The sequence below is a fragment of the Globicephala melas genome, chromosome 20, assembly GCF_963455315.2.
Source record: "Globicephala melas chromosome 20, mGloMel1.2, whole genome shotgun sequence".
Taxonomy (NCBI): domain Eukaryota; kingdom Metazoa; phylum Chordata; class Mammalia; order Artiodactyla; family Delphinidae; genus Globicephala; species Globicephala melas.
In genome coordinates this window covers 15,726,949-15,738,957 of record NC_083333.1, presented here as the reverse complement: position 1 = coordinate 15,738,957, position 12,009 = coordinate 15,726,949, and the positions used below count along the sequence as shown (strand labels likewise).

General features: G+C 48.6%; 1 protein-coding gene across 5 annotated transcripts in view; it reads right to left on the bottom strand.

Annotated features, from left to right (window-relative positions):
• MYOCD (myocardin) overlaps nt 1–12,009 on the bottom strand; it is a 255,330-nt gene that overhangs the window by 20,333 nt on the left and 222,988 nt on the right. For all 5 annotated transcript variants that reach the window (XM_060290647.1, XM_030862330.2, XM_060290649.1 and 2 more), the window contains 4 exons: nt 10,674–10,846; nt 7,604–7,729; nt 2,331–2,575; nt 515–668 (listed from right to left, as the gene is read on the bottom strand). In XM_060290647.1, the coding sequence (XP_060146630.1) occupies nt 515–668; nt 2,331–2,575; nt 7,604–7,729; nt 10,674–10,846 (698 nt within the window). The remainder of the gene's footprint in view (nt 1–514; nt 669–2,330; nt 2,576–7,603; nt 7,730–10,673; nt 10,847–12,009) is intronic.

Here is a 12,009-nt window from a genome sequence, read left to right as displayed (position 1 = left end):
GTTGAGTAAGGACTATTCTCCGTATTTAATAGCATCTTGATGGAAGAAAAAGAAATAAAACACCAGAAACACTCAACTTCTATCCACTGCTGCCATCATTTCCCGATGGAAAGGACGTTTTGACATTCAAAACATTGTGGGGAAATAAATACTTCAGATAAAGACTGGTCAGATATATTGAATGCAGTTAGATTCATGAAAAGCTCTTGACGTGGCTCTTGTTTTTCTTATTTCAAGAGACTGGTAAAAGTTCATCGTGAAGTTGGCCATTGGAAACTTGTATCAATCTCAAAGCCGCCCTCTGCGCTAAGGGCTAGCACGTATACGATTCTATTTGACTCTTACAATGACTCATTGCAAAGGAGGAATGTGAGAGGCAGAAACATTAAGAGAAGAGCTGAGCTGGGAGCCCCCAGTCTCCTGTTCTATTGGGTATCCAACCACAGTGGTTAAAAAAATATATATATTTGTTAAAAAAAGAAAGAAAGAAAGAAAATCATGTCAAACCGTATACCTTCAGATCATCTAGGTTGGATGGGAGCGGGCCTGGCTTGAGAGAAGAGACACCAGTTTGTCCAGAAAAACTGTTTTTGGCAGGAGACAAAGGGGTATTGCTCAGCGGTGCTAAAGGAGGGTTTGGATTTCTGACCACCTGCTCATTTGGTTCCCTGAAAAACAAACAGAAAAGAGGCACTTAAAATATCATCAAATACAGTCAGCTATACATCTGGGGGTGCGATACTGTGATTTAGAATAGGAAATATATATTTGGTCTTCATCCTGGTTTCTGGCCTAGCTCCTAAAACGCTTGGGATTTCCTAAGTCATGAGAGCGCAGAGCTGTCTTTTGTTATCCTAATGAGGTGACTCTTGGAAGCCACCTAAGGATGGAGGGTGGTGGCCTGGAGAACCAATCATGTGATTAGAGGGTTGGAACTTTTAGTCTCGCTCCCGACCTCTGGGGAGGACAGAGGGCTGGAGGTTGAACTGATCGGCAATGGCCAATGATCTAATCAACCGTGCCTATGTAATGACGTCTCTATAAAAACCCAAAAGGATGGGGTTTGGAGAGCTTCCGGGTTGGGTAGCATGTGGAGACTTGGGGAGGCTGGTGCACCTGGAGGAGCCATAGATGCCCTGCCTGCCTCCCATGTACCCTGCTCCAAGCGTCTCGTCCATCTGGCTGTTCCCATGGGGAGTTACATGCTTTTCCAATAAACCGGTTACCTAGTAAGTAAAATGTTTGTCTGAGTTCCCTGAGCCACTCTAGCAAATTAATCGAACCCAAGGAGGGGACTGTTGGAACCTCCCATCTGTAGCTGGTCTGTCAGAAGCACAGGTGACAACTTGGACTTGTGATTGGTGTCCGAAGGGGGAAGGGACAGTCTTGTGGGACTGAGCCCTCAACCTGCGGGATCTGACACGATCTCCGGGGAGAGAGCATCGGAATTGAGTTGAATTGTAGAACACCCAGCTGGTGTCAGAGAGTTGCTTGGCAGTGTGGGGAAAACTGGGTGACCAGAACCCTTAGGGGGTGGCTTGCAATTAGACTGGATCACAAGCTAATTGCCCAGAAGGATCAGGCGTGTAATAATAAATACATCAGCAATAATAATCAGTGCAACGTAATAATAAATCAGTAGAAGTGGCAGGGTGAGGAAGAACCAGAGTGGGCCAGATGGCAAGTGGCAAGCACCCCTCAAGCTAGTTTTGGGGAGACAAGAGGGAGTGGTGGAGACTGTGGCCACGGGAGAGGCCCGTCCATCTGTGATTTAGCAGATGCCCTGTCCTGGGGAGGAAGGAGCGTGCGCACGAAGCTTGATCGCGTACAGCACGTGGCACGATCACCAGCATGACCCGAGGCTGAACAGAGGCAGGTGGGGGAACCTACATCCCAACTTCATGGTTGAGGGGAAAGACCCTTTACAAGGTGACCTAACTGTGAGATCACACACTGGGCTCAGGAGTCAATCTTTGAGGCTGTCACCCAGTCACTCAGCCCTGAGCCAATTCCTGAAACGTAATCAGTATTGGATTAGCTCCCAATTCCAGCGTTACATTCTTAGATGGCTCCTCCCCTCCGTTCTCTAGCGCTAATACTTTCCCCAAAGAGGCCTCTTATCAGGGGCACTGATGTACCTGCTTCATCCCGGCCTTCCGTCCCTGAAAAAGTGAGCGTGGTTTCTGAACGTCATACTCTAAACACACCCGACCAGGATGCGGTACAGCGCAGGACTCGCTGGGTCCCCAGGGGCTGGCCCGGGGGCCTCGGCCGGAGAAGCCACCAGCAGCGTCTGCCCCCAGGCGCCAGCCTGGGCTTGCCTGACTTACTTGAGCTGAGCTTGGTGGAGCCCGGGGTAGCTGAAGCAGTGCTGTTGCTGCTGACTGAGGATCTGCAGCTGCAAGAACAGCTGCTGCTGCTGGAGCAGCCGGGCGTAGGCGGAATCCATGGGCGGAGGGGACTTCTCGGCCTTCTGGTCCGGGGGGATGTACTGGTGATATTTGAGCTTCTTCACCTTTGGTTTCGGGTCCTTGGGCTTTTTGTGGCGGTTCTTACTGTCGCTCAAGGACTTGGACTGCAAAGCGGATGGAGAAACGGCATGTGCTTTAGGTGATGGATGGGAATGGCTTGGCATCATGAATTATCTCTAGGAGGTTTCATGGGATGGATGTTCCTGAACCCCCGACACACAATACAGCAAAGGCAGGATGCACAAAGAGATCCTGGACGTTAAGGTACCTAACGGACAGATCCACTGCAAAGGCATCGCAAAGGAAGGACACCCCTGAGGCGGGGTGAGCCTTAGAAGTGGCTCCAGGAGAATTTCCTTCCCGGAGGAGAGGGAGAGGTACACTTGTGTTTCATGAGGACACCTTCTTTTTTTTTTTTTTTTTTTTTTGTGGTACGCGGGCCTCTCACTGTTGTGGCTTCCCCCACTGTGGAGCACAGGCTCCGGACGCGCAGGCTCGGCGGCCATGGCTCACGGGCCCAGCCGCTCCGCGGCATGTGGGATCTTCCCGGACCGGGGCACGAACCCATGTCCCCTGCATTGGCAGGCGGAATCTCAACCACTGCGCCACCAGGGAAGCCCGAGGACAACTTCTTAACCTAAAACCACCTGACGGCCTAACGAAGGAGATATTCTGCTCTTGGGATGGATTCAGAAGAAAGCTCTTTCATCTGTATGCATGTAATCACCTTTAGTGAAGCCCTTAGTACGCTGACTTATTAATGACGTAAACTCAGATGAAGTTCAGCTTGCCTCTGAAAATCCAGAATGTGGACCTTTGTTACCTCACACGTAAGATCAATTCCCCTTCCCATCAAACACTGATATAAGATCAGGAAGTGACATCCTCTGAACTAAAGATTCTTTATTGACTACAGGAAGGGTTAGTCACCCACTGGGACCTCTCCAGAAGTTACCCATCATGGAGCACGATTTGGACCCTTGAAAAAAGTTAAGGACACAGGCTCGGAAGTGAAGACACATTTTTGAACATGGTACAATCATCCAACTTCATGACATCTCAATTACCTCACTTGCAAGTTGGGAAAAACATTCTCTACTTTCGATCTCAGTACAATGGAAGGATGGTGAAACATACTGTTGAAATAATAACAGATTTCAAAGGACAGTGTGATTATATTTATAACCCACTCCTAAAATCCAAAAGCCTCCATAGATTGGAAAGCAATAGATCCATACTGGAATCGGTTAAAAAACATACATTTCCAAACCCTGACTTTATTACAGAAGATTGAAAGGAACATAGATATGGTGATGGTAGAGTCTTTTGAGGATCTGGGGACAAGTGGGAGGGAAGGTGTGGTACCAGCAGTGTCCAGAAGAGGGGGCTCCTGAATAGCTGGCGGGCATGTTGTGACTGGGCAGCTTCCCCGTTTTAACCACAAAAGTTTTCTCTGACTCAGCGCATCCCTCCACCGAAGCCTTTTTTGTGTTTTCTCAGGGAGGCTTCTTCTTGGAGACCAATGAACAATGAACTCAAGTATTTCCGTGGACTGGGGGCTCTCCTCCCTGCTCATTCATCGGTTAGCGCTCCAGGTAATGAATCAGTCTTCTGCACTTGGGAGAGTTTCCACAGGGCTCCTACAGTCAGCTCTGCCCTGCTTTGCTCCGGTGCAGCCTCCGCTCCCACTCCTAGAACTTGCTTGTCTGGGGGAGCTGCAGCCCTGGGTCTAGCAATTAAGTCAGGGACTAAGGCATTTTCTCTATCTGTCGCCTTAACATAGGGACTCTGAACATTTTAGAAGGTACGAAAATCGGACCATTTTCTCTGGATAGTGAGGGGCAAAGGCCGCTGAACCCATGGAACTCCGAATCCCTGGAACTGTACAGTTTCATATTTTTGACACCAGAGGATACTAAGGCTGTGGGTTTGCTTTTGTTTTCTTTCCAGAACTGCATGGCCGATAGAAGGGGAGCACAGTCATCTTTCTAAAGCAGACCTGGATCCCAAATCCAGTGGTTTAAGACCTGGGCATGAATGTATAAAGCAAGTTAGTGTGAGGCAAGAGGGAGTGGTGGGGCCTGCAGCTAGAGAGGGCACGACTTCCTAAAGGCCTTCTGCCTCGAATTCGCGCACATACTGCGCCGGGCACGCAGCACGCCCCCCAAGCCACCTGCACTCAGTTTGTCCATCCCGCACGGCACACTGAAGTCCAAACTGCAGCCTGCAAAGGAGACCATCACCAAGCTGCCTAAACATACTCCTCTCCAATGGCTTACCCCTCCTGACTCTTCCCCTTGTCATTTTCTGCCATCTGGGACTCCCTCCGCTGCTTACTGTCTGACGTCGGCTCATCCTTCGAGGCTGGCTCAAACCCTGGCTCACCTGGGAAGCCTTTCCTAACCCACAGTGAGGTCTCTCCTCTGCATGTCTCACATGACACTCGAGGCTGCCCCGTAACGGTCACACTGCTGCAGACCCTGCTGAGGGGGGAGGGAGACGGACATCCAGCCCCAGGTCTGCTCCCGAGGCTACTGGCCCTGATGGGGGGCTGTGGCCACCTGGGGAAGGGGACTCTCCTTCTGTATTGCGGTAAAATACAAGGAACACAGAAATCCCCAGTCACCGTTTTCAATCCAGTGGCATTTAGCACATGTACGATGTGGTGTGACCATCACTGCTACCCAGCTACAGGACATGTTCATCACCTCGAAAAGTCACTCCATCCCCATTAAGCGGTCACTCCCCATCCCCCGCTTCCCTTGGAAACCACGAACGTGCTTACTGTCTCCACGGATGTGCCCATTCCGAACACTGCATAAACATGGAATCAGACACTGTGGTGCTTTGTGTCTGGCTTCTTTCACGCAGCATGTTTTCAAGGTTCATTCACGCCGTAGCAAGAATCAGGGCTTCATTCCCTTTTCTGGCTGAATAATCTTCCATTGAATCGATATGCCCTATTTATCCATTCTTCACTTGATGGACATTTAGGTTAGTTCCAACTTTTGACTATTGGGATTAGAGCTGCAATGAATATTGCCGCATACATTTTTGTTGGAACACCTGTTTTCAATTCTTTTGGGTGTGTATCTAGGAGTGGAATTTGCTGGGTTACGCGGTCATTCCGTGTTTAATTTATTGAGGAACCACCAAACTGCATTCCACGCAGACGCGCCATTTCACATCTCCATCAGCAGTGCACGAGGGTGCCGATTTCTCTACACCCTCATCATCACTTATTATTTTCCATTTTTAAAATTTTAGCCACTCTGGTTAGTGTGAAGTGGTATTCTGTCGTGGTTTGGAGTTGCATTTCCCTGACAACGAATGACATGGAACCCCCTTCTTGTGTGCTTGTTGGGCAATTTGTTTATCTTTGGAGAAATGTCTATTCAAGTCCTTTGGGGCACATTTTTCTTACTTGCTCAAAGCCCCATATGGACTAGTGGTGGCTGTGATATCAGACTAGATTGTAGGCTCAGTGAGGGCAGGAATCATGGGGGGTTTTTTGTTTTTGCAGTACGTGGGCCTCTCACTGTTGTGGCCTCTCCCGTTGCGGAGCACAGGCTCCGGACGCGCAGGCTCAGCGGCCATGGCTCACGGGCCCAGCCGCTCTGCGGCATGTGGGATCTTCCCGGACCGGGGCACGAACCCGCGTCCCCTGCATCGGCAGGCGGACTCCCAAACACTGCGCCACCAGGGAAGCCCAGGAATCATGTTTTATTCAACCTGATATGCACTACTTGGAGCCTGCAATGTGAGCACCGTTCTCTTATAGAGGATTTTACAGTTTTCAAAGAGTATTCTTGTGCATGCTCTCAATGGCCTTATGTGAAGCTTACGCAGTCGATAGGGCAGAGATGTTTTCCCCTAGCTGGGTTGCTTCGTTCTTTGAGAAGCCCTCTAGTAGCCTCCTAGCTTAGAGATGATGAATAGTCATCAGCTGAGAACCCACAGGCACTGACCAGTCAGAAGAGCTGTTGGCTTTCACGTAAGTCCTGCTGGACCAGCTGGTTATCAACCCTGCTCCTCGTTGAAACTGACTGTCCTTCCTCAGGGCAACTATTATACTCCCTTAGTACCAAGAGGCTGAAGGCTTTGCTCATTTGCATTAGGCAGAATTTAAATACTTTGGTAGAAATACCGATGCAATTTCTCCTGGCACCCAACGTTAGAAATCCCTGAATCATCCCCTCCACCCTCCACTTGCAGGGAACAAAATTCATCCATGCCACTTATTTTCAACGCTGTTGAGCTGAGTGGACTGTAGGCTGGGTTTAAGCCACTGCAGTCTGGGGAGCTTTACTGGAAATCAGAAATACCCGCCCTCCATTTATAAGATGAAAACCACTCCTGTGTACATGCAGTGGAGGGGGCGGCGGGTGGGCACCGTTACTTTAGCATTGATTCTAACTCAATTTACAACCTTTTCAAAAAATGTTTCTTAAGAATCATCTCAGCATCAAGCGGTGGCTTTAGAGCTGAGAGAACATGCCCCCCAGTCAATCAGAAGTTATTTGGGATAAAACGAAGAAAGTCAAATGACTACCAGGCAGTTAATTGAGGAGAAAGTACTCTGTGAACTATTAGGTATAATCCTGAGAAACTTCAACCAAAAGTATGTGATCGTGCTTGTAGTTATGTGTCTCTTGTGAGTGTAACCCTCTGCTTTGTCTTTATTTCCACAGGGAGACTGGCTTGAATGATATAGGGTTTGCTGTAGGCAAGCCCTTCAGGTTTGCTTCCCTTGCATAAAATGCAGCTGCCCTACACCTGTTTTACGCCACATACAAAGCCTGTGTGCACTGCAGTCAGTTGTGTCTATCTCTAGGCTGAGCCGATGAAGCCTTTTACGTCAGGAATAGGCTGGCTGAGCTGTGATCCCAAAGAAGGGCAAACATTGCCCAGCAGGGGTCTTCGTCTGCAGGGGAGACCCCTGCTGGGCAAGAGCATCTTGGTCCATATACACTGATGGCCCAGGTCTCAACTCCTGTCTTGCAATGCTCCCAGTGGATCGAACACGTCCGTGTGACTCTCCCGCTGTTGACAGACCTAACTCAGCACTCCCTGCCCCGAGCTGGCCCTGTGAGCTGAGTGCTCAGACGGGCGTGGAGGCCGGCCCACCTTACCTTGACAGCAGCGTGTACAGGGACGGGGTTGCCCAGGGGGCCGAGCCCCTGCTTCCCCGGGTCTGACTGGTTGCCGGGCTGGGGGGCCGAGTCATTCCTTTCATTTTCTGAGCCAGAAATAAGATCCTAAAAATCCAAAGTTTAGCATTATTAGGATGCGGGAGTAAAGGCTGTGTGACGTGGAAATGTTGCGGGAGAGCCTCCCGCTCCCACCCCCGAGGTCTGCTGTGTTAATCCTAGCTTCTTATCTCAGGAACATCAGATTCTGTCCTCCAGCGGGAGGAGTCGTGTATATAATTTGTCATCCAGTTGAGGACACTTTTAAGAGAGAAAGCAGGCATGATTAATAATTATTCCAGCAGACAGGTATAGGACTGGCCTGTTCTAGGCAAACTGGGACATCTGGTCACCCTGGGTGAGGGTTCCACCTACTTGCGGCTAGGTCTACCTGTTGGAATTGACAGTGGGATTGAAAAAGAGAGGAAGTGGGAGAAGTGGGTGTAGGAGCTTTGGGGGAAAGTAGGACAACAAAAAAGTTAGATGAAACAGGGGTTGGCAGATGGAGGGAAAGTGTGTAGGTATGTGTATGTGTGTGTACGCATCTGGGTCTCTGTATTTGTGTGCATGTGTGTCTCTGTGTGTCTGCCTGTGTAATGTATGTGTGCATATATATATGTATCCCTTTGCACGTGTGTCTGTGTGTATACTTGTGTCTGTGTATGTCTGTGTATATGAACATGTGTGTATATGTAAGTGTGTGTGTGTACGTGTGTAGTATCAGGAAAACCTTTATGAAAGGCACGTTCCCGTATGCAGAGGACTCTGAAATGGACCAAGTGCCCTCTCTCTTTCCCCTACAATCCTAGGCCATGACTTTGAAAAAGGGGCAGGGGCTGCTCCACGATCTCCCCGAGCGGCTCAGCCCTTCCCTGAGCCCCAGCACCTATCAAAGGTCTGTAGCACCCCTTTTTCTCAGAGCCTGTGCCCTCATCTGTCACATGAGGTTGCCGGATGAACTGACATAAGATGATTTTTGCATTTTGCCTGGCATTGTTCAGTGTTTGTTCCCTTTTTGCCCCACTCCGAAGGTTAAAAGGAAAAGAATGCGTCTTCTCCCCAAAGCATCTTTAAATCAGAAGCTGAGGAATTTACTGTCAGAGTAATAAGATACAAATGGTCTGATGTACTGTTTGATGTTATTAAAGAAGTTGGGCTGCAGAGACCAGCTGCGGGATGCAGGGGAAGGAAAAATGCTTTGATTATAAACTCTTGCACAATAAACGTACGGCTCTTTTGGCTCTGCTTTTTCTGTCTCCCGTCTCCCTCCTGTTCCACATTTCCTCCTGGGCAGCCTTGGCTTTGTTCTGATGGAGTGAAGAAGGGCCTGACAAGGACCAGTAACAGCACAGTTTCAGGAAACAGGGTCGTGGTAAATAATTCCTGAAACTGTCCCTGATCCCTGCATGCTTTACAGTGTAAAAACGTTTTCAAATACACTATCTAATACGGTTTACAAAGTACAAACATCCAGCTCTACAGTAAGTCCTGGGGGTGTAATGCACAGCATGGTGACCATAGTTAGCAATACTGTATTGTCTCTCTGAAAGTTGCTGAGAGTAGATCTTACAGGACTCTCATCACAAGAAAGAAAATTTGTAACCATGTGTGGAGATGGATGTGAACTAGACTTACCCTGGTGATCATTTCACAATACATACAATGATATATTGTATCTATCGTACATATTGTGAAATACACAACACACGTGTATATGTACCATAGATACGATATCAAGCAATTATTTTGTACACCTGATATTGTATACATTGTGTATTTCGCGATATATACAATATCAAACAATTATGTTGTACACCTGAAACTAATATAATGGTATCTGTCCATTATACCTCAATTTAAAAAATTAGAAGTACATACAGATATAAAATATCCATATATAATAAAAATGAGATATCTCTATATAATAAAAATATATAAAATAATATCTGTTAATAAAATATACATCATATATATAAAATATCTGATTTCAAGTCATCGAATAATTCCTGTGAGGCCAAGAGGAGTAAACGCTTCCTGAAGGGTAGGGGCTGAGGTCGGAGGGGTCCCTCCAGAGCCAGGATGTGGTGGAAGATTCACATCTCGTGGTCCCACGAGTGCGACCCCTCCCCCTCCTGTGTGGGCCTCACACTCATCTCCTCTGGGGGCTCTGGGAATACCACCCTGCCAGGCCAAGGAAAGGTCCCAGCAAGCCTGGGTGTGGCTCATAGAGGGGGAGCTCCAGGTGTTGGTGGGGGACCCTGCACGCTCCTGGGGCCACACAGCTACTCAGCCTCACTTCCTTCTCTGCAACATCTAACAGAAAACGCTTGCAAGGTGCCTAGCACTGGCCCTGGTATACAGTGGGCACTTAATAATGGCAGTAGATGATGTCAGCCATCATTATACTGCTCCTTATAAGTGTGCTTTTAACAGTATGTGCAATATCCATTTCTCACATCTCGACAGTCTGTGGATTTGTCCAGAAAAAGGGGAATGCTATGTTTGGGCTGGGGCTGGAAGCGGTCCTTGCTCCAGGGGTTCGGCAGGTAGACGCCTGCTAAGGGTAGAACTGGCTCGGGGCTCCAGCTTTGTAGCCAATCAGCGCCTTCTGCTTCCTGCTCCCCAGGGTCCTACGGTGATAACCCAGTGCCTGGAAAGACCATGGGCTTTGAAACCAGTCCTGCTGAGGCCCTTTCTCTCCAGGAGACTGTTGGTCGGTCATCTCATCTTGGAGAGCCTCATTTCTACCTTGTCTCTAAAAGTGGAGATAAAAGAGATCTACTTGACAGAGTAGATACTGAAAACATAAGTCAAAAGGGCATATTTCTGGGGATTCTCTTTCGGTGTTATCTGGAGGCTTTTGCCCTTACACACAGACCCCTGGACCGAATAGGGTGAGAAGAAGGAGCAAGATGACGTGCCATGAAGAGACATCTCTGGGGTCTCTAAGCAAAACCACCTCAGCACTGCTGATTTCAAGACTGAAGAGGTGACAGGCTGAGATGTGGTTTACCTGGGTTTTCCCCCGAGGACCCGCCGAAGGGGTCTCTGTAGCTTTCATGTCTGGGGGGGATCCTGCTGAGCCCTGGAGGTCTTCACCTCGAGTCTGATCCGGAGAAAGCCCATCGCTGCTGTCCTCCTCAAAGGCAAATGCATCCGCTGATTTGGAGAAACTCACCTGGTTACCTGAGGGAGTGAAAGCCAAGAAGAACTGGGTCAGTGGCAGTGCTTCAGTGTGCCACCCCTTTTAGGAGCAGTTACCTACCTCCTTAGATGTTTCCAGTTCAAGGTAGGAGTGGAGATATATTTAAAATGACTTGCTTTCCCCTCTATTTACTCCATACGGGGGAACTTGTGTTTATAAAAGTGACACGTTTGACAGGGACGAATGAGAGACGTATCAGAGATCTATCATCTTTATTAAACTTCATTTTCAGATTGATCCATTCCTGCACATTCTGTATGTGAGCCCCTATCTTTCTGAAGCTAAATCAGGGAAGATGAAGGAAAGAACAGGGGCCATGGGGTGCAGGAGAAGAAGGTCCCTGTCTCCCTGGGGCTTTACGACGAGAGGTGAAACTGAAATGACAGGGGGCCATTTGCATCGTGTTCAAACATAAAGCGGGGCAACCGGCAGAAAATGTTTCGCAAACTTTGCTATTAAGGAGAAGCCAGGGAGCTCCTAAGTTTAAATTCCTAAGTGTCAGAAGAGCTATCACCAGAACGTCCCAAAGCCCCACTTAACGAACGCATATCTGTTTATAAAAGCCGTAACCGTGTCTCAGAAATTGGAGTGCGATCTTTACTTATTTATTTTTATTATTTGGATTTTGTTGTTATTCCTCTCATCTTTGTCTCTATTTTGGAAATCCCCAGCGAATCACATGTGTTCAGATTCTTCCCCAGCAGCCTGCGTGGTCTTGGGAGGGAAACCCAGACGTTGGCTTGGGGAGTGGGGTTACCAGACCAGGTGGGACTATCGTGACATCCTTTTATGTCCCTTATGTGTTTTCTTCTTTTATCATTTTGATCATTTATAGTACTGTGATTTTATTTATTTATTTTTGGCTGCATTGGGTCTTCGCTGCTGCACGCGGGCTTTCTCTAGTTGCAGCGAGCAGAGGCTACTCTTTGTCGCAGTGCGCGGGCTTCTCACTGCAGTGGCTTCTTTTGTTGCAGAGCACAGGCTCTAGGCACGCGGGCTTCAGTAGTTGTGGCACGTGGGCTCAGTAGTTGTGGTTCGTGGGCTCCAGAGCGCAGGCTCAGTAGTTGTGGCGCACGGGTTTAGCTTCTCCGCGGCATGTGGGATCTTCCCAGACCAGGGCTCGAACCTGTGTCCCCTGCATTGG